General features: G+C 38.2%; 1 protein-coding gene across 1 annotated transcript in view; it reads left to right on the forward strand.

The window, feature by feature from the left end:
* LOC138648215 (uncharacterized) overlaps positions 1-25,673 on the forward strand; it is a 100,364-nt gene that overhangs the window by 16,195 nt on the left and 58,496 nt on the right. The window contains exons 12-49 of the mRNA XM_069737737.1: positions 487-516; positions 1,004-1,055; positions 1,216-1,282; positions 2,048-2,273; positions 3,787-3,816; positions 4,997-5,029; positions 7,826-7,855; positions 8,341-8,392; positions 8,553-8,619; positions 9,385-9,610; positions 9,855-9,884; positions 10,077-10,109; positions 11,265-11,294; positions 11,780-11,831; positions 11,992-12,058; positions 12,823-13,048; positions 13,293-13,322; positions 13,515-13,547; positions 14,714-14,743; positions 15,229-15,280; positions 15,441-15,507; positions 16,273-16,498; positions 16,743-16,772; positions 16,965-16,997; positions 18,153-18,182; positions 18,668-18,719; positions 18,880-18,946; positions 19,712-19,937; positions 20,182-20,211; positions 20,404-20,436; positions 21,592-21,621; positions 22,107-22,158; positions 22,319-22,385; positions 23,151-23,376; positions 23,621-23,650; positions 23,843-23,875; positions 25,031-25,060; positions 25,546-25,597. Of these exons, the coding sequence (XP_069593838.1) occupies positions 487-516; positions 1,004-1,055; positions 1,216-1,282; positions 2,048-2,273; positions 3,787-3,816; positions 4,997-5,029; positions 7,826-7,855; positions 8,341-8,392; positions 8,553-8,619; positions 9,385-9,610; positions 9,855-9,884; positions 10,077-10,109; positions 11,265-11,294; positions 11,780-11,831; positions 11,992-12,058; positions 12,823-13,048; positions 13,293-13,322; positions 13,515-13,547; positions 14,714-14,743; positions 15,229-15,280; positions 15,441-15,507; positions 16,273-16,498; positions 16,743-16,772; positions 16,965-16,997; positions 18,153-18,182; positions 18,668-18,719; positions 18,880-18,946; positions 19,712-19,937; positions 20,182-20,211; positions 20,404-20,436; positions 21,592-21,621; positions 22,107-22,158; positions 22,319-22,385; positions 23,151-23,376; positions 23,621-23,650; positions 23,843-23,875; positions 25,031-25,060; positions 25,546-25,597 (2,710 nt within the window). The remainder of the gene's footprint in view (positions 1-486; positions 517-1,003; positions 1,056-1,215; positions 1,283-2,047; positions 2,274-3,786; positions 3,817-4,996; positions 5,030-7,825; positions 7,856-8,340; positions 8,393-8,552; positions 8,620-9,384; positions 9,611-9,854; positions 9,885-10,076; positions 10,110-11,264; positions 11,295-11,779; positions 11,832-11,991; positions 12,059-12,822; positions 13,049-13,292; positions 13,323-13,514; positions 13,548-14,713; positions 14,744-15,228; positions 15,281-15,440; positions 15,508-16,272; positions 16,499-16,742; positions 16,773-16,964; positions 16,998-18,152; positions 18,183-18,667; positions 18,720-18,879; positions 18,947-19,711; positions 19,938-20,181; positions 20,212-20,403; positions 20,437-21,591; positions 21,622-22,106; positions 22,159-22,318; positions 22,386-23,150; positions 23,377-23,620; positions 23,651-23,842; positions 23,876-25,030; positions 25,061-25,545; positions 25,598-25,673) is intronic.

The raw sequence follows: 25,673 nt of genomic DNA on the forward strand, positions 1-25,673 counted from the left end.
GATTTTTCTGAAATAAGTTATTAGTTCGCAAATAGCAAGGTATCATTTTAATCAGCTTTGTATAACGAGCATGCCCATATAGACGGAATAGGAGGGTTGATCTCACTGACAAATTCTCTTTAAGGCACATTTCAAATAGAAATGACAGGTGTCTCTGTTTAATTCATAAATAGTTTAATATTACACCTGGCCATAAACCTTGTTCATCTGACAAATATTTCTTTCAAACCACCCATACACATGCTCACTTGATTTAGCCAAGGTAAAGAAGAGAGTAAGACACCTCCAAGCACTTCTGGCAGTGGTTTATTTAATAAATACCCACAAAATGGGTAACAGACAGTGATTGTAAAGAGTCAACCTTTAGACCTGCCATTATCTTACTGTTAGCCAAAATCTACTCAGTTTACCAGCTATTTATTCAGCTGAAGTAATTAACTACATGTTATGTGCCGCATGACATTTTTTTTCCTTATCTCTTTACAGGTGTGAATTTGGATGCTTCCACACCACCAGGTATATCTGTTAAAGGAGACTTTTTTCGTATGCATTTTTCTTTAACATTTTGAAACCTACCGATTTTCTTATTGACTTTTAAAAAGGATATTTAAAAGTTTCCGGTCATCTGGATTCCACATTTTCTCTTCTAATTCACCAGCAGTCTGTCATTTACTCAGCTAAACCCTAAATACCAATACAAACTATCTTTAAATTTTATGTACTAATAAGTGCTGAGCGGTTTGAAAGCTGAGTGTGTACAATCCTCCGCACTTGTTGACACACTGCTAGCCCAGCATCTCAGCTTTTGATTGATATTTTATAAAGGAGGATTTTTTTCTCCTCCATGAGGCAACATTGGCTACAGTCGTCATAGAAATGTAGACTATCCCGTTATGGGCATTGTTCATTTACATAAAATGACAACCTTATACCTGTGCTGTGCTTCTATCCACTGTTCCTTCATTTTACACTTTCCTAGAACATGTTCTATCTTTTTTTGTAGTTGAAGGAAACTGCGATTACACAGGAATGCTACTTCCCGCTGAAATTAATGTGTAAGTTCTAGTTTAGTCCCATAGTTTTAGTGGATTTTCTTGCTGATTTACTAGTATGCGTGTATTTGATTAAGTTGCAGATTTTTAAGGTGAAACTACCTATGTAACATATGCTGTTTGGACTAATAGATATTATTATGTCACAACTTTATTCTTTTAGCATTGTATGTCCTCCTGGTTGCCTTAAACAGAAGGAAAATGTTTGGGGAAAGACATCTTTTGCAGAGGTGAGATATCATTTAAATATTTATAATATTTTCTGAAATTATTGTTATTATTTATTATTATAGCGCCATTTATTCCATGGCGCTTTACATGTGAGGAGGGGTATACATAATAAAAACAAATTCAATAATCTTAAACACATGTCACAACTGGTACGGGAGGAGAGAGGACCCTGCCCGCGAGAGCTCACAATCTACAAGGGATGGGTGAGAATACAGTAGGCGAGGGTAAAGCTGGTCGTGCAGCGGTTTGGTCTATCGGTGGTTACTGCAGGTTGTAGGCTTGTCGGAAGAGGTAGGTCTTCAGGTTCTTTTTGAAGGTTTCGATGGTAGGCGAGAGTTTGATATGTTGTGGTAGAGGGTTCCAGAGTAGGGGTGATGCGCGAGAGAAATCTTGTATACGATTGTGGGAAGAGGAGATAAGAGGGGAGTAGAGAAAGAGATCTTGTGAGGATCTGAGGTTGCGTGCAGGTAAGTACCGTGAGACGAGGTCAAAGATGTATGGGGGAGACAGGTTGTGGATGGCTTTGTATGTCATGGTTAGGGTTTTGTACTGGAGTCTCTGGGCAATGGGGAGCCAGTGAAGGAATTAACAGAGGGGAGAGGCCAGGGAATAGCGGGGGGACAGGTGGATTTGTCAGGCAGCAGAGTTTAGAATAGATTGAAGAGGTGCGAGAGTGTTTGAGGGGAGGCCACAGAGTAGGAGGTTGCAGTAGTCAATGATAAAATGATGAAATGATATCAAATCTGCAAATTTTACATTTCTAGGAGTCTTCAGTATGTGCAGCTGGCATTCATGCTGGAAAAATTACCAACCAAGGAGGAAAATTGATTGCGCAGAAGAAGCCAGGACAGGAAAAGTATGAATCTTCTACAAGAAATGGAATAACAACAAAAAGTCATGGACCATCATCTGGGTCATTTGTTATCATGTCCATAAGTGAATTCCAGAGGTCTCGCAATGCCCAAACTTCTATCCAGCTACCAAAGACAGGTAACTACAGTCACATCAGTCACATCTTTTTGCCTTGATGGCTAAAATAAAAAGTAATTCAAAAGACCGAAAAATTACTGGATTTACAGCAGCAGCATGCTAATGTTTTCCAGGAAAAGGAAACTAATCAATAGTTATGATAACATTAAATGTAAAACCAATCTAATCAGTTTTTATGAAGAGGTAAGCTATAGGCTGGACCACGGTGAGTCATTGGACGTGGTATATCTCGATTTTTCCAAAGCGTTTGATACCGTGCCGCACAAGAGGTTGGTACACAAAATGAGAATGCTTGGTCTGGGGGAAAATGTGTGTAAATGGGTTAGTAACTGGCTTAGTGATAGAAAGCAGAGGGTGGTTATAAATGGTATAGTCTCTAACTGGGTCGCTGTGACCAGTGGGGTACCGCAGGGGTCAGTATTGGGACCTGTTCTCTTCAACATATTCATTAATGATCTGGTAGAAGGTTTACACAGTAAAATATCGATATTTGCAGATGATACAAAACTATGTAAAGCAGTTAATACAAGAGAAGATAGTATTCTGCTACAGATGGATCTGGATAAGTTGGAAACTTGGGCTGAAAGGTGGCAGATGAGGTTTAACAATGATAAATGTAAGGTTATACACATGGGAAGAGGGAATCAATATCACCATTACACACTGAACGGGAAACCACTGGGTAAATCTGACAGGGAGAAGGACTTGGGGATCCTAGTTAATGATAAACTTACCTGGAGCAGCCAGTGCCAGGCAGCAGCTGCCAAGGCAAACAGGATCATGGGGTGCATTAAAAGAGGTCTGGATACACATGATGAGAGCATTATACTGCCTCTGTACAAATCCCTAGTTAGACCGCACATGGAGTACTGTGTCCAGTTTTGGGCACCGGTGCTCAGGAAGGATATAATGGAACTAGAGAGAGTACAAAGGAGGGCAACAAAATTAATAAAGGGGATGGGAGAACTACAATACCCAGATAGATTAGCGAAATTAGGATTATTTAGTCTAGAAAAAAGACGACTGAGGGGCGATCTAATAACCATGTATAAGTATATAAGGGGACAATACAAATATCTCGCTGAGGATCTGTTTATACCAAGGAAGGTGACGGGCACAAGGGGGCATTCTTTGCGTCTGGAGGAGAGAAGGTTTTTCCACCAACATAGAAGAGGATTCTTTACTGTTAGGGCAGTGAGAATCTGGAATTGCTTGCCTGAGGAGATGGTGATGGCGAACTCAGTCGAGGGGTTCAAGAGAGGCCTGGATGTCTTCCTGGAGCAGAACAATATTGTATCATACAATTATTAGGTTCTGTAGAAGGACGTAGATCTGGGTATTTATTATAATGGAATATAGGCTGAACTGGATGGACAAATGTCTTTTTTCGGCCTTACTAACTATGTTACTATGTTACTATGTAAAAAATGTAAGTGTCACAAATGCTAAAAATATCACAATGATATGTTATTTAAAATTAACTGATGAATATTTGTATCCTAAATGTAAACAGGATTTAAATGGGACGTAAATTCACTAGAAGGTAATATTCTTTATATTTCTTTGTACTTTAAAAATGTGAAACAATTATTATATTATTTTGTTTAGAATTCTAACTTCTAGTTAGGAGTCGACTTTCCTCTGCTGCACAGGAGGAATCTCGATCCGTGTCTGCTGTGGTCTCCCATTCTGCATCGGCCGCAGTGGGGTCTGCTCAGCGGAGGCGTCGCTCCCAGCGTCTTGCTGGGACTGATTCTGTGCAGAGGGTTACTGCTGCCTTTTCTGGCTCTCCTGTTGCACCCTGCACTGATCTGCGGCGAGCAGGCTTCTCTGGGACTAAGTCCTTATTTTCACACTCTGAGCATGCCCAGGGCAAGATCTCCCGTTGGAGATCGAGGGTCACATGCTCAGGTACTGCAGCACATTCCATTGGTCCTCCAGGAAGGTCCTGAAAGGGCAAAACTTCGGTAGCAGCTTCCTGTGCTGTAACTATATAAACTGCGCATGATCGCACGGCCATGCGCTAGTATTGTCTTGTAAATATGTGTGTGTGTTGTGAGTGAAAGTCGCTCTTTAAATAACCCTCCCTATTGGATGACTGTTCGCGGAAGGTGTGTGTTTGCTATCTAGCGCCCGACTTATCCAACAGCACGTAACACACATTACAGGTACCAGTTGCTGTGTCCGCCAGTAGGGAGCCGTGCGCTTGCTCTGCGCTTTCCTGACCCAAGCCTGGGTGGTTAGTGGCGTCCATCAGTGCGGCACCGCATGCACTCTTGTGCCTTTATATTATTATTTATGTTCCTCTGACACCCCAGTTGCGGTGTTGAGCGCATGGGGTCTTCTGAACTCAAATCCTCAGTCTCGGGTTTGAGAATAGTGACTCCTTGCTTGCGCTCTATGTGCGGTACCGCGGTCCTGTGACGCAACAGGGTCGCTTCCTTCACACAGGGTGAAGCTAACGCATGTGTGTATTCTTATAGTACCGCCATATAGTCCGTCTTTACTAGCAGCATGGTTTTTACCTGCACGGTGGACCTCGGACTGCGAACGCACCTAGTTCCATTTCATCTTGTACTTGGTGCATTCCGCCAGTCCTTAACACTTCTTAGCTGAATATTTTACTGATAACTGTAAAAATATATCGGTATTCTTGCTCATTTTGGAAAATAAAATCTATGTGATACAATTGATCTAAATTAATGTGTGCATTCTAATTCCAGAAGGATTCGAATGGGATGTAAACTCAGTAGAAGGTAATTTTTTATTTTTTTAACATATAGAACATATTATGTAAGCTGCTGGCAGCTGTAATATAGCGGCTAGCCTACATTTTACACCATAATCCCTTGTTTTTTCAAGCAGTTTGCAATTTTACTTACAGTATTTATGAATATGAGAAAAACTAGTAGTATTCAACCCCCTGCAGATTTAGCAGGTTTACACATTTGGAATTAACTTGGCATTGTGACATTTGGACTGTTGATCAGCCTGGAAGTGTGAAATGCACTGCAGCAAAAAAGAATGTTATTTCTTTGTTTATTTTTTAAAAAAATTGTGAAAAGTCTTTTCAGAGGGTCATTTATTATTCAACCCCTCAACCCACCAGAATTCTGTTTGGTTCCTCTAAAGTATTAAGAAGTAGTTCAGGCACAAAGAACAATGAGCTTCACATGTTTGGATTAATTATTTCTTTTTCCAGCCTTTTCTGACTATTTAAGACCCTCCCCAAACTTGTGAACAGCACTCATACATGGTCAACATGGGAAAGACAAAGGAGCATTCCAAGGCCATCAGAGACAAGATCGTTTAGGGTCGCAAGGCTGGCAAGGGGTACAAAACCCTTTCCAAGGAGTTGGGCCTACCTGTCTCCACTGTTGGGAGCATCATCCGGAAGTGGAAGGCTTATGGAACTACTGTTAGCCTTCCACGGCCTGGACAGCCTTTGAAAGTTTCCTCCCGTGCCGAGGCCAGGCTTGTCCGAAGAGTCAAGGCTAACCCAAGGACAACAAGGAAGGAGCTCCGGGAAGATCTCATGGCAGTGGGGACATTGGTTTCAGTCAATACCATAAGTAACGTACTCCACCGCAATGGTCTCCGTTCCAGACGAGCCCGTAAGGTACCTTTACTTTCAAAGCGTCATGTCAAGTCTCGTCTACAGTTTGCTCATGATCACTTGGAGGACTCTGAGACTGACTGGTTCAAGGTTCTCTGGTCTGATGAGACCAAGATCGAGATCTTTGGTGCCAACCACACATGTGACGTTTGGAGACTGGATGGCACTGCATACGACCCCAAGAATACCATCCCTACAGTCAAGCATGGTGGTGGCAGCATCATGCTGTGGGGCTGTTTCTCAGCCAAGGGGCCTGGCCATCTGGTCCGCATCCATGGGAAGATGGATAGCATGGCCTACCTGGAGATTTTGGCCAAGAACGTCCGCTCCTCCATCAAGGATCTTAAGATGGGTCGTCATTTCATCTTCCAACAAGACAACGACCCAAAGCACACAGCCAAGAAAACCAAGGCCTGGTTCAAGAGGCAAAAAATCAAGGTGTTGCAGTGGCCTAGTCAGTCTCCTGACCTTAACCCAATTGAAAACTTGTGGAAGGAGCTCAAGATTAAAGTCCACATGAGACACCCAAAGAACCTAGATAACTTGGAGAAGATCTTCATGGAGGAGTGGGCCAAGATAACTCCAGAGACCTGTGCCGGCCTGATCAGGTCTTATAAAAGACGATTATTAGCTGTAATTGCAAACAAAGGTTATTCCACAAAATATTACACCTAGGGGTTGAATAATAATTGACCCACACTTTCATGTTTAAAAATTATAAAAATTTAACTGAGCAACAAAACTTTTTGGTTTGTAAGATTTATGCATCTGCTAATAAATCCTGCTCTTGTTTGAAGTTTGAAGGCTCTAACTTATTTGCATCTTATTAAACCTGCTAAATCTGCAGGGGGTTGAATGCTACTTGTAGGCATTGTATTTATGAATATGAGAAAAACTTTTTAATGGGAATAGGTCACTACATTTGACCTAACTAAACTATTGATAAAGGCATACAGGTTATAAACGGCTGAAAAAAAGTCATCTCTGTATGCCTCATATCAGATGCCTTGTTGATAAATCATTTTTTATAGTTTTATGAAAATTACCGCTACCAGGCTGTGGAGAGGATGTCATCTGTAAGATAATTCTGCCTCTAGAACTTATTTAACATGAAGGGGAAGTTACCAGTGTGATGTGTAATGGCCGCTCTCTGCTCTTCTGATCTCACTGCAGAGCTGTGTGTGAGTATATGTAAAACATTTGCAGGTTCCTCTCAGCTTCAACTTCCATCTCACCGGCAGACAGGGCTGCAGTATTCCTCTAACACAAAGCTCAGTGACTTGCAAAAAATGTGTTTATAAGAACACAAATTTCATTTCTTCTGTTAGTTGCATGTATTACACTGGTAACTCCCCTTTTTATTTAAAATAGTCTCTGGAGGCACAGTAATCTTCCAGGCATCATCCTCCCCATGGCGTGGAACAGCTCATTTACAGATGAGAAAAACGTGGATTTTTCTGAAATAAGTTATTAGTTCGCAAATAGCAAGGTATCATTTTAATCAGCTTTGTATAACGAGCATGCCCATATAGACGGATTAGGAGGGTTGATCTTAATGACAGATTCTCTTTAAGGCACATTTCAAATAGAAATGACAGGTGTCTCTGTTTAATTCATAAACAGTTTAATATTACACCTGGCCATAAACCTTGTTCATCTGACAAATATTTCTTTCAAACCACCCATACACATGCTCACTTGATTTAGCCAAGGTAGTGAAGAGAGTAAGACACCTCCAAGCACTTCTGGCAGTGGTTTATTTAATAAATACCCACAAAATGGGTAACAGACAGTGATTATAAAGAGTCAACCTTTAGACCTGCCATTATCTTACTGTTAGCCAAAATCTACTCAGTTTACCAGCTATTTATTCAGCTGAAGTAATTAACTACATGTTATGTGCCGCATGACATTTTTTTTCCTTATCTCTTTACAGGTGTGAATTTGGATGCTTCCACACCACCAGGTATATCTGTCAAAGGAGATTTTTTTCGTATGCATTTTTCTTTAACATTTTGAAACCTACCGATTTTCTCATTGCCTTTTAAAAAGGATATTTAAAAGTTTCCGGTCATCTGGTTTCCACATTTTCTCTTCTAACACACAAGCAGTGTCATTTACTCAGCTAAACCCTAAATACCAATACAAACTATCTTTAAATTGTATGTACTAATAAGTGCTGAGCTGTTTGAAAGCTGAGTGTGTACAATCCTCCGCATTTGTTGACACACTGCTAGCCCAGCCTCTCAGATTTTGATTGATATTTTGTAAAGGAGGATTTTTTTCTCCTCCATGAGGCAACATTGGCTACAGTCGTCATCGAAATGTAGACTATCCCATTATGGGCACTGTTCATTTACATAAAATGACAACCTTATACATGTGCTGTGCTTCTATCCACTGTTCCTTCATTTTACACTTTCCTAGAACATGTTCTATCTTTTTTTGTAGTTGAAGGAAACTGCGATTACACAGGAATGCAACTTCCCGCTGAAATTAATGTGTAAGTTCTAGTTTAGTCCCATAGTTTTAGTTGATTTTCTTGCTAATTTACTAATATGCGTGTATTTGATTAAGTTGCAGATTTTTAAGGTGAAACTATATATGTAACATATGCTGTTTGGACTAATAGATATTATTATGTCACAACTTTATTCTTTTAGCATTGTATGTCCTCCTGATTGCCTTGAACAGAAGGAAAAGGTTTGGGGAAAGACATCTTTTGCAGAGGTGAGATCTCATTTACTGATTTAAAATATTTTCTGAAATTATTACTATTTATTATTATAGCGCCATTTATTCCATGGCGCTTTACATGTGAGGAGGGGTATACATAATAAAAACAAATTCAATAATCTTAAATACCACAAGTCACAACTGGTACGGGAGGAGAGAGGACCCTGCCCGCGAGAGCTCACAATCTACAAGGGATGGGTGAGAATACAGTAGGCGAGGGTAGAGCTGGTCATGCAGCGGTTTGGTCTATCGGTGGTTACTGCAGGTTGTAGGCTTTTCGGAAGAGGTAGGTCTTCAGGTTCTTTTTGAAGGTTTCGATGGTAGGCGAGAGTTTGATATGTTGTGGTAGAGGGTTCCAGAGTAGGGGTGATGCGCGAGAGAAATCTTGTATACGATTGTGGGAAGAGGAGATAAGATGGGAGTAAAGAAAGAGATCTTGTGAGGATCGGAAGTTGCGTGCAGGTAAGTACCGTGAGACGAGGTCAAATATGTATGGGGGAGACAGGTTGTGGATGGCTTTGTATGTCATGGTTAGGGTTTTGTACTGGAGTTTCTGGGCAATGGAGAGCCAGTGAAGGAATTAATAGAGGGGAGAGGCCAGGGAATAGCGGGGGGACAGGTGGATTTGTCAGGCAGCAGAGTTTAGAATAGATTGAAGAGGTGCGAGAGTGTTTGAGGGGAGGCCACAGAGCAGGAGGTTGCAGTAGTCAATGATAAAATGATGAAATGATATCATATCTGCAAATTTTACATTTCTAGGAGTCTTCAGTATGTGCAGCTGGCATTCATGCTGGAAAAATTACCAACCAAGGAGGAAAATTGATTGCGCAGAAGAAGCCAGGACAGGAAAAGTATGAATCTTTCACAAGAAATGGAATAACAACAAAAAGTCATGGACCATCATCTGGGTCATTTGTTCTCATGTCCATAAGTGAATTCCAGAGGTCTCGCTATGCCCAAACTTCTATCCAGCTACCAAAGACAGGTAACTACAGTCACATCAGTCACATCTTTTTGCCTTGATGGCTAAAATAAAAAGTAATTCAAAAGACCGAAAAATTACTGGATTTACAGCAGCAGCATGCTAATGGTTTCCAGGAAATGGAAACTAATCAATAGTTATTATAACATTAAATGTAAAAAATGTAAGTGTCACAAATGCTAAAAATATCACAATGATATGTTATTTAAAATTAACTGCTGAATATTTGTATCCTAAATGTAAACAGGATTTAAATGGGACATAAATTCACTAGAAGGTAATATTCATTATATTTCTTTGTAGTTTAAAAATGTGAAACAATTATTATATTATTTTGTTTAGAATTCTAACTTCTTAGCTGAATATTTTACTGATAACTGTAAAAATATATCAGTATTCCTGCTCATTTTGGAAAATAAAATCTATGTGATACAATTGATCTAAATTATTGCGTGCATTCTAATTCCAGAAGGATTCGAATGGGATGTAAACTCAGTAGAAGGTACATTTTTATTTTTTTAACATATAGAACATATTATGTAAGCTGCTGGTAGCTGTAATATAGCGGCTAGCCTACATTTTACACCATAATCCCTTGTTTTTTCAAGCAGTTTGCAATTTTACTTATTTATGAATATGAGAAAAACTTTTTAATGGGAATAGGTCACTACATTTGACCTAACTAAACTATTGATAAAGGCATACAGGTTATAAACGGCTGAAAAAAGTCATCTCTGTATGCCTCGTATCAGGTGCCTTGTTGATAAATCATCTTTTATAGTTTTATGAAAATTACCTCTACTCATCGGTAAGATAATTCTGCCTCTAGAGCTTATTTTACATGAAGGGGAAGTTACCAGTGTGATGTGTAATGGCCGCTCTCTGCTCTCCTGATCTCACTGCAGAGCTGTGTGTGAGTATACGTAAAACATTTGCAGGTTCCTCTCAGCTTCAACTTCCATCTCACCGGCAGACAGGGCTGCAGTATTCCTCTAACACAAAGCTCAGTGACTTGCAAAAAATGTGTTTACAAGAAGACAAATTTCATTTCTTCTGTTAGTTACATGTATTACACTGGTAACTCCCCTTTTTATTTAAAAGAGTCTCTGGAGGCACAGTAATCTTCCAGGCATCATCCTCCCCATGGCCTGGAACAGCTCATTTACAGATGAGAAAAACGTGGATTTTTCTGAAATAAGTTATTAGTTCGCAAATAGCAAGGTATCATTTTAATCAGCTTTGTATAACGAGCATGCCCATATAGACGTTGATCTCACTGACAGATTCTCTTTAAGGCACATTTCAAATAGAAATGACAGGTGTCTCTGTTTAATTCATAAATAGTTTAATATTACACCTGGCCATAAACCTTGTTCATCTGACAAATATTTCTTTCAAACCACCCATACACATGCTCACTTGATTTAGCCAAGGTAATGAAGAGAGTAAGACACCTCCAAGCACTTCTGGCAGTGGTTTATTTAATAAATACCCACAAAATGGGTAATAGACAGTGATTATAAAGAGTCAACCTTTAGACCTGCCATTATCTTACTGTTAGCCAAAATCTACTCAGTTTACCAGCTATTTATTCAGCTGAAGTAATTAACTACATGTTATGTGCCGCATGACATTTTTTTTCCTTATCTCTTTACAGGTGTGAATTTGGATGCTTCCACACCACCAGGTATATCTGTCAAAGGAGATTTTTTTCGTATGCATTTTTCTTTAACATTTTGAAACCTACCGATTTTCTCATTGCCTTTTAAAAAGGATATTTAAAAGTTTCCGGTCATCTGGTTTCCACATTTTCTCTTCTAATACACAAGCAGTGTCATTTACTCAGCTAAACCCTAAATACCAATACAAACTATCTTTAAATTGTATGTACTAATAAGTGCTGAGCGGTTTGAAAGCTGAGTGTGTACAATCCTCCGCATTTGTTGACACACTGCTAGCCCAGCCTCTCAGATTTTGATTGATATTTTGTAAAGGAGGATTTTTTTCTCCTCCATGAGGCAACATTGGCTACAGTCGTCATCGAAATGTAGACTATCCCATTATGGGCACTGTTCATTTACATAAAATGACAACCTTATACCTGTGCTGTGCTTCTATCCACTGTTCCTTCATTTTACACTTTCCTAGAACATGTTCTATCTTTTTTTGTAGTTGAAGGAAACTGCGATTACACAGGAATGCAACTTCCCGCTGAAATTAATGTGTAAGTTCTAGTTTAGTCCCATAGTTTTAGTTGATTTTCTTGCTAATTTACTAGTATGCGTGTATTTGATTAAGTTGCAGATTTTTAAGGTGAAACTATATATGTAACATATGCTGTTTGGACTAATAGATATTATTATGTCACAACTTTATTCTTTTAGCATTGTATGTCCTCCTGATTGCCTTGAACAGAAGGAAAAGGTTTGGGGAAAGACATCTTTTGCAGAGGTGAGATCTCATTTACTGATTTAAAATATTTTCTGAAATTATTACTATTTATTATTATAGCGCCATTTATTCCATGGCGCTTTACATGTGAGGAGGGGTATACATAATAAAAACAAATTCAATAATCTTAAATACCACAAGTCACAACTGGTACGGGAGGAGAGAGGACCCTGCCCGCGAGAGCTCACAATCTACAAGGGATGGGTGAGAATACAGTAGGCGAGGGTAGAGCTGGTCATGCAGCGGTTTGGTCTATCGGTGGTTACTGCAGGTTGTAGGCTTTTCGGAAGAGGTAGGTCTTCAGGTTCTTTTTGAAGGTTTCGATGGTAGGCGAGAGTTTGATATGTTGTGGTAGAGGGTTCCAGAGTAGGGGTGATGCGCGAGAGAAATCTTGTATACGATTGTGGGAAGAGGAGATGAGAGGGGAGTAAAGAAAGAGATCATGTGAGGATCGGAAGTTGCGTGCAGGTAAGTACCGTGAGACGAGGTCAAATATGTATGGGGGAGACAGGTTGTGGATGGCTTTGTATGTCATGGTTAGGGTTTTGTACTGGAGTCTCTGGGCAATGGGGAGCCAGTGAAGGAATTAATAGAGGGGAGAGGCCAGGGAATAGCGGGGGACAGGTGGATTTGTCAGGCAGCAGAGTTTAGAATAGATTGAAGAGGTGCGAGAGTGTTTGAGGGGAGGCCACAGAGCAGGAGGTTGCAGTAGTCAATGATAAAATGATGAAATGATATCATATCTGCAAATTTTACATTTCTAGGAGTCTTCAGTATGTGCAGCTGGCATTCATGCTGGAAAAATTACCAACCAAGGAGGAAAATTCATTGCGCAGAAGAAGCCAGGACAGGAAAAGTATGAATCTTTCACAAGAAATGGAATAACAACAAAAAGTCATGGACCATCATCTGGGTCATTTGTTCTCATGTCCATAAGTGAATTCCAGAGGTCTCGCTATGCCCAAACTTCTATCCAGCTACCAAAGACAGGTAACTACAGTCACATCAGTCACATCTTTTTGCCTTGATGGCTAAAATAAAAAGTAATTCAAAAGACCGAAAAATTACTGGATTTACAGCAGCAGCATGCTAATGGTTTCCAGGAAATGGAAACTAATCAATAGTTATGATAACATTAAATGTAAAAAATGTAAGTGTCACAAATGCTAAAAATATCACAATGATATGTTATTTAAAATTAACTGCTGAATATTTGTATCCTAAATGTAAACAGGATTTAAATGGGACATAAATTCACTAGAAGGTAATATTCATTATATTTCTTTGTAGTTTAAAAATGTGAAACAATTATTATATTATTTTGTTTAGAATTCTAACTTCTTAGCTGAATATTTTACTGATAACTGTAAAAATATATCAGTATTCCTGCTCATTTTGGAAAATAAAATCTATGTGATACAATTGATCTAAATTAATGTGTGCATTCTAATTCCAGAAGGATTCGAATGGGATGTAAACTCAGTAGAAGGTAAATTTTTATTTTTTTAACATATAGAACATATTATGTAAGCTGCTGGTAGCTGTAATATAGCGGCTAGCCTACATTTTACACCATAATCCCTTGTTTTTTCAAGCAGTTTGCAATTTTACTTATTTATGAATATGAGAAAAACTTTTTAATGGGAATAGGTCACTACATTTGACCTAACTAAACTATTGATAAAGGCATACAGGTTATAAACGGCTGAAAAAAGTCATCTCTGTATGCCTCGTATCAGGTGCCTTGTTGATAAATCATCTTTTATAGTTTTATGAAAATTACCTCTACTCATCGGTAAGATAATTCTGCCTCTAGAGCTTATTTTACATGAAGGGGAAGTTACCAGTGTGATGTGTAATGGCCGCTCTCTGCTCTCCTGATCTCACTGCAGAGCTGTGTGTGAGTATACGTAAAACATTTGCAGGTTCCTCTCAGCTTCAACTTCCATCTCACCGGCAGACAGGGCTGCAGTATTCCTCTAACACAAAGCTCAGTGACTTGCAAAAAATGTGTTTACAAGAAGACAAATTTCATTTCTTCTGTTAGTTACATGTATTACACTGGTAACTCCCCTTTTTATTTAAAATAGTCTCTGGAGGCACAGTAATCTTCCAGGCATCATCCTCCCCATGGCCTGGAACAGCTCATTTACAGATGAGAAAAACGTGGATTTTTCTGAAATAAGTTATTAGTTCGCAAATAGCAAGGTATCATTTTAATCAGCTTTGTATAACGAGCATGCCCATATAGACGGATTAGGAGGGTTGATCTCACTGACAGATTCTCTTTAAGGCACATTTCAAATAGAAATGACAGGTGTCTCTGTTTAATTCATAAATAGTTTAATATTACACCTGGCCATAAACCTTGTTCATCTGACAAATATTTCTTTCAAACCACCCATACACATGCTCACTTGATTTAGCCAAGGTAATGAAGAGAGTAAGACACCTCCAAGCACTTCTGGCAGTGGTTTATTTAATAAATACCCACAAAATGGGTAATAGACAGTGATTATAAAGAGTCAACCTTTAGACCTGCCATTATCTTACTGTTAGCCAAAATCTACTCAGTTTACCAGCTATTTATTCAGCTGAAGTAATTAACTACATGTTATGTGCCGCATGACATTTTTTTTCCTTATCTCTTTACAGGTGTGAATTTGGATGCTTCCACACCACCAGGTATATCTGTCAAAGGAGATTTTTTTCGTATGCATTTTTCTTTAACATTTTGAAACCTACCGATTTTCTCATTGCCTTTTAAAAAGGATATTTAAAAGTTTCCGGTCATCTGGTTTCCACATTTTCTCTTCTAATACACAAGCAGTGTCATTTACTCAGCTAAACCCTAAATACCAATACAAACTATCTTTAAATTGTATGTACTAATAAGTGCTGAGCGGTTTGAAAGCTGAGTGTGTACAATCCTCCGCATTTGTTGACACACTGCTAGCCCAGCCTCTCAGATTTTGATTGATATTTTGTAAAGGAGGATTTTTTTCTCCTCCATGAGGCAACATTGGCTACAGTCGTCATCGAAATGTAGACTATCCCATTATGGGCACTGTTCATTTACATAAAATGACAACCTTATACCTGTGCTGTGCTTCTATCCACTGTTCCTTCATTTTACACTTTCCTAGAACATGTTCTATCTTTTTTTGTAGTTGAAGGAAACTGCGATTACACAGGAATGCAACTTCCCGCTGAAATTAATGTGTAAGTTCTAGTTTAGTCCCATAGTTTTAGTTGATTTTCTTGCTAATTTACTAATATGCGTGTATTTGATTAAGTTGCAGATTTTTAAGGTGAAACTATATATGTAACATATGCTGTTTGGACTAATAGATATTATTATGTCACAACTTTATTCTTTTAGCATTGTATGTCCTCCTGATTGCCTTGAACAGAAGGAAAAGGTTTGGGGAAAGACATCTTTTGCAGAGGTGAGATCTCATTTACTGATTTAAAATATTTTCTGAAATTATTACTATTTATTATTATAGCGCCATTTATTCCATGGCGCTTTACATGTGAGGAGGGGTATACATAATAAAAACAAATTCAATAATCTTAAATACCACAAGTCACAACTGGTACGGGAGGAGAGAGGACCCTGCCCGCGAGAGCTCACAATCTACAAGGGATGGGTGAGAATACAGTAGGCGAGGGTAGAGCTGGTCATGCAGCGGTTTGGTCTATCGGTGGTTACTGCAGGTTGTATGCTTGTCGGAAGAGGTAGGTCTTCAGGTTCTTTTTGAAGGTTTCGATGGTAGGCGAGAGTTTGATATGTTGTGGTAGAGGGTTCCAGAGTAGGGGTGATGCGCGAGAGAAATCTTGTATACGATTGTGGGAAGAGGAGATAAGAGGGGAGTAAAGAAAGAGATCTTGTGAGGATCGGAAGTTGCGTGCAGGTAAGTACCGTGAGACGAGGTCAAATATGTATGGGGGAGACAGGTTGTGGATGGCTTTGTATGTCATGGTTAGGGTTTTGTACTGGAGTTTCTGGGCAATGGGGAGCCAGTGAAGGAATTAATAGAGGGGAGAGGCCAGGGAATAGCGGGGGGACAGGTGGATTTGTCAGGCAGCAGAGTTTAGAATAGATTGAAGAGGTGCGAGAGTGTTTGAGGGGAGGCCACAGAGCAGGAGGTTGCAGTAGTCAATGATAAAATGATGAAATGATATCATATCTGCAAATTTTACATTTCTAGGAGTCTTCAGTATGTGCAGCTGGCATTCATGCTGGAAAAATTACCAACCAAGGAGGAAAATTCATTGCGCAGAAGAAGCCAGGACAGGAAAAGTATGAATCTTTCACAAGAAATGGAATAACAACAAAAAGTCATGGACCATCATCTGGGTCATTTGTTCTCATGTCCATAAGTGAATTCCAGAGGTCTCGCTATGCCCAAACTTCTATCCAGCTACCAAAGACAGGTAACTACAGTCACATCAGTCACATCTTTTTGCCTTGATGGCTAAAATAAAAAGTAATTCAAAAGACCGAAAAATTACTGGATTTACAGCAGCAGCATGCTAATGGTTTCCAGGAAATGGAAACTAATCAATAGTTATGATAACATTAAATGTAAAAAATGTAAGTGTCACAAATGCTAAAAATATCACAATGATATGTTATTTAAAATTAACTGCTGAATATTTGTATCCTAAATGTAAACAGGATTTGAATGGGACATAAATTCACTAGAAGGTAATATTCATTATATTTCTTTGTAGTTTAAAAATGTGAAACAATTATTATATTATTTTGTTTAGAATTCTAACTTCTTAGCTGAATATTTTACTGATAACTGTAAAAATATATCAGTATTCCTGCTTATTTTGGAAAATAAAATCTATGTGATACAATTGATCTAAATTATTGTGTGCATTCTAATTCCAGAAGGATTCGAATGGGATGTAAACTCAGTAGAAGGTAAATTTTTATTTTTTTAACATATAGAACATGTTATGTAAGCTGCTGGTAGCTGTAATATAGCGGCTAGCCTACATTTTACACCATAATCCCTTGTTTTTTCAAGCAGTTTGCAATTTTACTTATTTATGAATATGAGAAAAACTTTTTAATGGGAATAGGTCACTACATTTGACCTAACTAAACTATTGATAAAGGCATACAGGTTATAAACGGCTGAAAAAAGTCATCTCTGTATGCCTCGTATCAGGTGCCTTGTTGATAAATCATCTTTTATAGTTTTATGAAAATTACCTCTACTCATCGGTAAGATAATTCTGCCTCTAGAGCTTATTTTACATGAAGGGGAAGTTACCAGTGTGATGTGTAATGGCCGCTCTCTGCTCTCCTGATCTCACTGCAGAGCTGTGTGTGAGTATACGTAAAACATTTGCAGGTTCCTCTCAGCTTCAACTTCCATCTCACCGGCAGACAGGGCTGCAGTATTCCTCTAACACAAAGCTCAGTGACTTGCAAAAAATGTGTTTACAAGAAGACAAATTTCATTTCTTCTGTTAGTTACATGTATTACACTGGTAACTCCCCTTTTTATTTAAAAGAGTCTCTGGAGGCACAGTAATCTTCCAGGCATCATCCTCCCCATGGCCTGGAACAGCTCATTTACAGATGAGAAAAACGTGGATTTTTCTGAAATAAGTTATTAGTTCGCAAATAGCAAGGTATCATTTTAATCAGCTTTGTATAACGAGCATGCCCATATAGACGTTGATCTCACTGACAGATTCTCTTTAAGGCACATTTCAAATAGAAATGACAGGTGTCTCTGTTTAATTCATAAATAGTTTAATATTACACCTGGCCATAAACCTTGTTCATCTGACAAATATTTCTTTCAAACCACCCATACACATGCTCACTTGATTTAGCCAAGGTAATGAAGAGAGTAAGACACCTCCAAGCACTTCTGGCAGTGGTTTATTTAATAAATACCCACAAAATGGGTAATAGACAGTGATTATAAAGAGTCAACCTTTAGACCTGCCATTATCTTACTGTTAGCCAAAATCTACTCAGTTTACCAGCTATTTATTCAGCTGAAGTAATTAACTACATGTTATGTGCCGCATGACATTTTTTTTCCTTATCTCTTTACAGGTGTGAATTTGGATGCTTCCACACCACCAGGTATATCTGTCAAAGGAGATTTTTTTCGTATGCATTTTTCTTTAACATTTTGAAACCTACCGATTTTCTCATTGCCTTTTAAAAAGGATATTTAAAAGTTTCCGGTCATCTGGTTTCCACATTTTCTCTTCTAATACACAAGCAGTGTCATTTACTCAGCTAAACCCTAAATACCAATACAAACTATCTTTAAATTGTATGTACTAATAAGTGCTGAGCGGTTTGAAAGCTGAGTGTGTACAATCCTCCGCATTTGTTGACACACTGCTAGCCCAGCCTCTCAGATTTTGATTGATATTTTGTAAAGGAGGATTTTTTTCTCCTCCATGAAGCAACATTGGCTACAGTCGTCATCGAAATGTAGACTATCCCATTATGGGCACTGTTCATTTACATAAAATGACAACCTTATACCTGTGCTGTGCTTCTATCCACTGTTCCTTCATTTTACACTTTCCTAGAACATGTTCTATCTTTTTTTGTAGTTGAAGGAAACTGCGATTACACAGGAATGCAACTTCCCGCTGAAATTAATGTGTAAGTTCTAGTTTAGTCCCATAGTTTTAGTTGATTTTCTTGCTAATTTACTAGTATGCGTGTATTTGATTAAGTTGCAGATTTTTAAGGTGAAACTATATATGTAACATATGCTGTTTGGACTAATAGATATTATTATGTCACAACTTTATTCTTTTAGCATTGTATGTCCTCCTGATTGCCTTGAACAGAAGGAAAAGGTTTGGGGAAAGACATCTTTTGCAGAGGTGAGATCTCATTTACTGATTTAAAATATTTTCTGAAATTATTACTATTTATTATTATAGCGCCATTTATTCCATGGCGCTTTACATGTGAGGAGGGGTATACATAATAAAAACAAATTCAATAATCTTAAATACCACAAGTCACAACTGGTACGGGAGGAGAGAGGACCCTGCCCGTGAGAGCTCACAATCTACAAGGGATGGGTGAGAATACAGTAGGCGAGGGTTGAGCTGGTCATGCAGCGGTTTGGTCTATCGGTGGTTACTGCAGGTTGTAGGCTTTTCAGAAGAGGTAGGTCTTCAGGTTCTTTTTGAAGGTTTCGATGGTAGGCGAGAGTTTGATATGTTGTGGTAGAGGGTTCCAGAGTAGGGGTGATGCGCGAGAGAAATCTTGTATACGATTGTGGGAAGAGGAGATGAGAGGGGAGTAAAGAAAGAGATCATGTGAGGATCGGAAGTTGCGTGCAGGTAAGTACCGTGAGACGAGGTCAAATATGTATGGGGGAGACAGGTTGTGGATGGCTTTGTATGTCATGGTTAGGGTTTTGTACTGGAGTCTCTGGGCAATGGGGAGCCAGTGAAGGAATTAATAGAGGGGAGAGGCCAGGGAATAGCGGGGGGACAGGTGGATTTGTCAGGCAGCAGAGTTTAGAATAGATTGAAGAGGTGCGAGAGTGTTTGAGGGGAGGCCACAGAGCAGGAGGTTGCAGTAGTCAATGATAAAATGATGAAATGATATCATATCTGCAAATTTTACATTTCTAGGAGTCTTCAGTATGTGCAGCTGGCATTCATGCTGGAAAAATTACCAACCAAGGAGGAAAATTCATTGCGCAGAAGAAGCCAGGACAGGAAAAGTATGAATCTTTCACAAGAAATGGAATAACAACAAAAAGTCATGGACCATCATCTGGGTCATTTGTTCTCATGTCCATAAATGAATTCCAGAGGTCTCGCTATGCCCAAACTTCTATCCAGCTACCAAAGACAGGTAACTACAGTCACATCAGTCACATCTTTTTGCCTTGATGGCTAAAATAAAAAGTAATTCAAAAGACCGAAAAATTACTGGATTTACAGCAGCAGCATGCTAATGGTTTCCAGGAAATGGAAACTAATCAATAGTTATGATAACATTAAATGTAAAAAATGTAAGTGTCACAAATGCTAAAAATATCACAATGATATGTTATTTAAAATTAACTGCTGAATATTTGTATCCTAAATGTAAACAGGATTTAAATGGGACATAAATTCACTAGAAGGTAATATTCATTATATTTCTTTGTAGTTTAAAAATGTGAAACAATTATTATATTATTTTGTTTAGAATTCTAACTTCTTAGCTGAATATTTTACTGATAACTGTAAAAATATATCAGTATTCCTGCTCATTTTGGAAAATAAAATCTATGTGATACAATTGATCTAAATTAATGTGTGCATTCTAATTCCAGAAGGATTCGAATGGGATGTAAACTCAGTAGAAGGTAAATTTTTATTTTTTTAACATATAGAACATATTATGTAAGCTGCTGGTAGCTGTAATATAGCGGCTAGCCTACATTTTACACCATAATCCCTTGTTTTTTCAAGCAGTTTGCAATTTTACTTATTTATGAATATGAGAAAAACTTTTTAATGGGAATAGGTCACTACATTTGACCTAACTAAACTATTGATAAAGGCATACAGGTTATAAACGGCTGAAAAAAGTCATCTCTGTATGCCTCGTATCAGGTGCCTTGTTGATAAATCATCTTTTATAGTTTTATGAAAATTACCTCTACTCATCGGTAAGATAATTCTGCCTCTAGAGCTTATTTTACATGAAGGGGAAGTTACCAGTGTGATGTGTAATGGCCGCTCTCTGCTCTCCTGATCTCACTGCAGAGCTGTGTGTGAGTATATGTAAAACATTTGCAGGTTCCTCTCAGCTTCAACTTCCATCTCACCGGCAGACAGGGCTGCAGTATTCCTCTAACACAAAGCTCAGTGACTTGCAAAAAATGTGTTTACAAGAAGACAAATTTCATTTCTTCTGTTAGTTACATGTATTACACTGGTAACTCCCCTTTTTATTTAAAAGAGTCTATGGAGGCACAGTAATCTTCCAGGCATCATCCTCCCCATGGCCTGGAACAGCTCATTTACAGATGAGAAAAACGTGGATTTTTCTGAAATAAGTTATTAGTTCGCAAATAGCAAGGTATCATTTTAATCAGCTTTGTATAACGAGCATGCCCATATAGACGTTGATCTCACTGACAGATTCTCTTTAAGGCACATTTCAAATAGAAATGACAGGTGTCTCTGTTTAATTCATAAATAGTTTAATATTACACCTGGCCATAAACCTTGTTCATCTGACAAATATTTATTTCAAACCACCCATACACATGCTCACTTGATTTAGCCAAGGTAATGAAGAGAGTAAGACACCTCCAAGCACTTCTGGCAGTGGTTTATTTAATAAATACCCACAAAATGGGTAATAGACAGTGATTATAAAGAGTCAACCTTTAGACCTGCCATTATCTTACTGTTAGCCAAAATCTACTCAGTTTACCAGCTATTTATTCAGCTGAAGTAATTAACTACATGTTATGTGCCGCATGACATTTTTTTTCCTTATCTCTTTACAGGTGTGAATTTGGATGCTTCCACACCACCAGGTATATCTGTCAAAGGAGATTTTTTTCGTATGCATTTTTCTTTAACATTTTGAAACCTACCGATTTTCTCATTGCCTTTTAAAAAGGATATTTAAAAGTTTCCGGTCATCTGGTTTCCACATTTTCTCTTCTAATACACAAGCAGTCTCATTTACTCAGCTAAACCCTAAATACCAATACAAACTATCTTTAAATTGTATGTACTAATAAGTGCTGAGCGGTTTGAAAGCTGAGTGTGTACAATCCTCCGCATTTGTTGACACACTGCTAGCCCAGCCTCTCAGATTTTGATTCATATTTTGTAAAGGAGGATTTTTTTCTCCTCCATGAAGCAACATTGGCTACAGTCGTCATCGAAATGTAGACTATCCCATTATGGGCACTGTTCATTTACATAAAATGACAACCTTATACCTGTGCTGTGCTTCTATCCACTGTTCCTTCATTTTACACTTTCCTAGAACATGTTCTATCTTTTTTTGTAGTTGAAGGAAACTGCGATTACACAGGAATGCAACTTCCCGCTGAAATTAATGTGTAAGTTCTAGTTTAGTCCCATAGTTTTAGTTGATTTTCTTGCTAATTTACTAGTATGCGTGTATTTGATTAAGTTGCAGATTTTTAAGGTGAAACTATATATGTAACATATGCTGTTTGGACTAATAGATATTATTATGTCACAACTTTATTCTTTTAGCATTGTATGTCCTCCTGATTGCCTTGAACAGAAGGAAAAGGTTTGGGGAAAGACATCTTTTGCAGAGGTGAGATCTCATTTACTGATTTAAAATATTTTCTGAAATTATTACTATTTATTATTATAGCGCCATTTATTCCATGGCGCTTTACATGTGAGGAGGGGTATACATAATAAAAACAAATTCAATAATCTTAAATACCACAAGTCACAACTGGTACGGGAGGAGAGAGGACCCTGCCCGTGAGAGCTCACAATCTACAAGGGATGGGTGAGAATACAGTAGGCGAGGGTTGAGCTGGTCATGCAGCGGTTTGGTCTATCGGTGGTTACTGCAGGTTGTAGGCTTTTCGGAAGAGGTAGGTCTTCAGGTTCTTTTTGAAGGTTTCGATGGTAGGCGAGAGTTTGATATGTTGTGGTAGAGGGTTCCAGAGTAGGGGTGATGCGCGAGAGAAATCTTGTATACGATTGTGGGAAGAGGAGATGAGAGGGGAGTAAAGAAAGAGATCATGTGAGGATCGGAAGTTGCGTGCAGGTAAGTACCGTGAGACGAGGTCAAATATGTATGGGGGAGACAGGTTGTGGATGGCTTTGTATGTCATGGTTAGGGTTTTGTACTGGAGTCTCTGGGCAATGGGGAGCCAGTGAAGGAATTAATAGAGGGGAGAGGCCAGGGAATAGCGGGGGGACAGGTGGATTTGTCAGGCAGCAGAGTTTAGAATAGATTGAAGAGGTGCGAGAGTGTTTGAGGGGAGGCCACAGAGCAGGAGGTTGCAGTAGTCAATGATAAAATGATGAAATGATATCATATCTGCAAATTTTACATTTCTAGGAGTCTTCAGTATGTGCAGCTGGCATTCATGCTGGAAAAATTACCAACCAAGGAGGAAAATTGATTGCGCAGAAGAAGCCAGGACAGGAAAAGTATGAATCTTTCACAAGAAATGGAATAACAACAAAAAGTCATGGACCATCATCTGGGTCATTTGTTCTCATGTCCATAAGTGAATTCCAGAGGTCTCGCTATGCCCAAACTTCTATCCAGCTACCAAAGACAGGTAACTACAGTCACATCAGTCACATCTTTTTGCCTTGATGGCTAAAATAAAAAGTAATTCAAAAGACCGAAAAATTACTGGATTTACAGCAGCAGCATGCTAATGGTTTCCAGGAAATGGAAACTAATCAATAGTTATGATAACATTAAATGTAAAAAATGTAAGTGTCACAAATGCTAAAAATATCACAATGATATGTTATTTAAAATTAACTGCTGAATATTTGTATCCTAAATGTAAACAGGATTTAAATGGGACATAAATTCACTAGAAGGTAATATTCATTATATTTCTTTGTAGTTTAAAAATGTGAAACAATTATTATATTATTTTGTTTAGAATTCTAACTTCTTAGCTGAATATTTTACTGATAACTGTAAAAATATATCAGTATTCCTGCTCATTTTGGAAAATAAAATCTATGTGATACAATTGATCTAAATTAATGTGTGCATTCTAATTCCAGAAGGATTCGAATGGGATGTAAACTCAGTAGAAGGTAAATTTTTATTTTTTTAACATATAGAACATATTATGTAAGCTGCTGGTAGCTGTAATATAGCGGCTAGCCTACATTTTACACCATAATCCCTTGTTTTTTCAAGCAGTTTGCAATTTTACTTATTTATGAATATGAGAAAAACTTTTTAATGGGAATAGGTCACTACATTTGACCTAACTAAACTATTGATAAAGGCATACAGGTTATAAACGGCTGAAAAAAGTCATCTCTGTATGCCTCGTATCAGGTGCCTTGTTGATAAATCATCTTTTATAGTTTTATGAAAATTACCTCTACTCATCGGTAAGATAATTCTGCCTCTAGAGCTTATTTTACATGAAGGGGAAGTTACCAGTGTGATGTGTAATGGCCGCTCTCTGCTCTCCTGATCTCACTGCAGAGCTGTGTGTGAGTATACGTAAAACATTTGCAGGTTCCTCTCAGTTTCAACTTCCATCTCACCGGCAGACAGGGCTGCAGTATTCCTCTAACACAAAGCTCAGTGACTTGCAAAAGATGTGTTTACAAGAAGACAAATTTCATTTCTTCTGTTAGTTACATGTATTACACTGGTAACTCCCCTTTTTATTTAAAAGAGTCTCTGGAGGCACAGTAATCTTCCAGGCATCATCCTCCCCATGGCCTGGAACAGCTCATTTACAGATGAGAAAAACGTGGATTTTTCTGAAATAAGTTATTAGTTCGCAAATAGCAAGGTATCATTTTAATCAGCTTTGTATAACGAGCATGCCCATATAGACGTTGATCTCACTGACAGATTCTCTTTAAGGCACATTTCAAATAGAAATGACAGGTGTCTCTGTTTAATTCATAAATAGTTTAATATTACACCTGGCCATAAACCTTGTTCATCTGACAAATATTTCTTTCAAACCACCCATACACATGCTCACTTGATTTAGCCAAGGTAATGAAGAGAGTAAGACACCTCCAAGCACTTCTGGCAGTGGTTTATTTAATAAATACCCACAAAATGGGTAATAGACAGTGATTATAAAGAGTCAACCTTTAGACCTGCCATTATCTTACTGTTAGCCAAAATCTACTCAGTTTACCAGCTATTTATTCAGCTGAAGTAATTAACTACATGTTATGTGCCGCATGACATTTTTTTTCCTTATCTCTTTACAGGTGTGAATTTGGATGCTTCCACACCACCAGGTATATCTGTCAAAGGAGATTTTTTTCGTATGCATTTTTCTTTAACATTTTGAAACCTACCGATTTTCTCATTGCCTTTTAAAAAGGATATTTAAAAGTTTCCGGTCATCTGGTTTCCACATTTTCTCTTCTAATACACAAGCAGTGTCATTTACTCAGATAAACCCTAAATACCAATACAAACTATCTTTAAATTGTATGTACTAATAAGTGCTGAGCGGTTTGAAAGCTGAGTGTGTACAATCCTCCGCATTTGTTGACACACTGCTAGCCCAGCCTCTCAGATTTTGATTGATATTTTGTAAAGGAGGATTTTTTTCTCCTCCATGAAGCAACATTGGCTACAGTCGTCATCGAAATGTAGACTATCCCATTATGGGCACTGTTCATTTACATAAAATGATAACCTTATACCTGTGCTGTGCTTCTATCCACTGTTCCTTCATTTTACACTTTCCTAGAACATGTTCTATCTTTTTTTGTAGTTGAAGGAAACTGCGATTACACAGGAATGCAACTTCCCGCTGAAATTAATGTGTAAGTTCTAGTTTAGTCCCATAGTTTTAGTTGATTTTCTTGCTAATTTACTAGTATGCGTGTATTTGATTAAGTT

The sequence above is a fragment of the Ranitomeya imitator genome, chromosome 8, assembly GCF_032444005.1.
Source record: "Ranitomeya imitator isolate aRanImi1 chromosome 8, aRanImi1.pri, whole genome shotgun sequence".
NCBI classification, from domain to species: domain Eukaryota; kingdom Metazoa; phylum Chordata; class Amphibia; order Anura; family Dendrobatidae; genus Ranitomeya; species Ranitomeya imitator.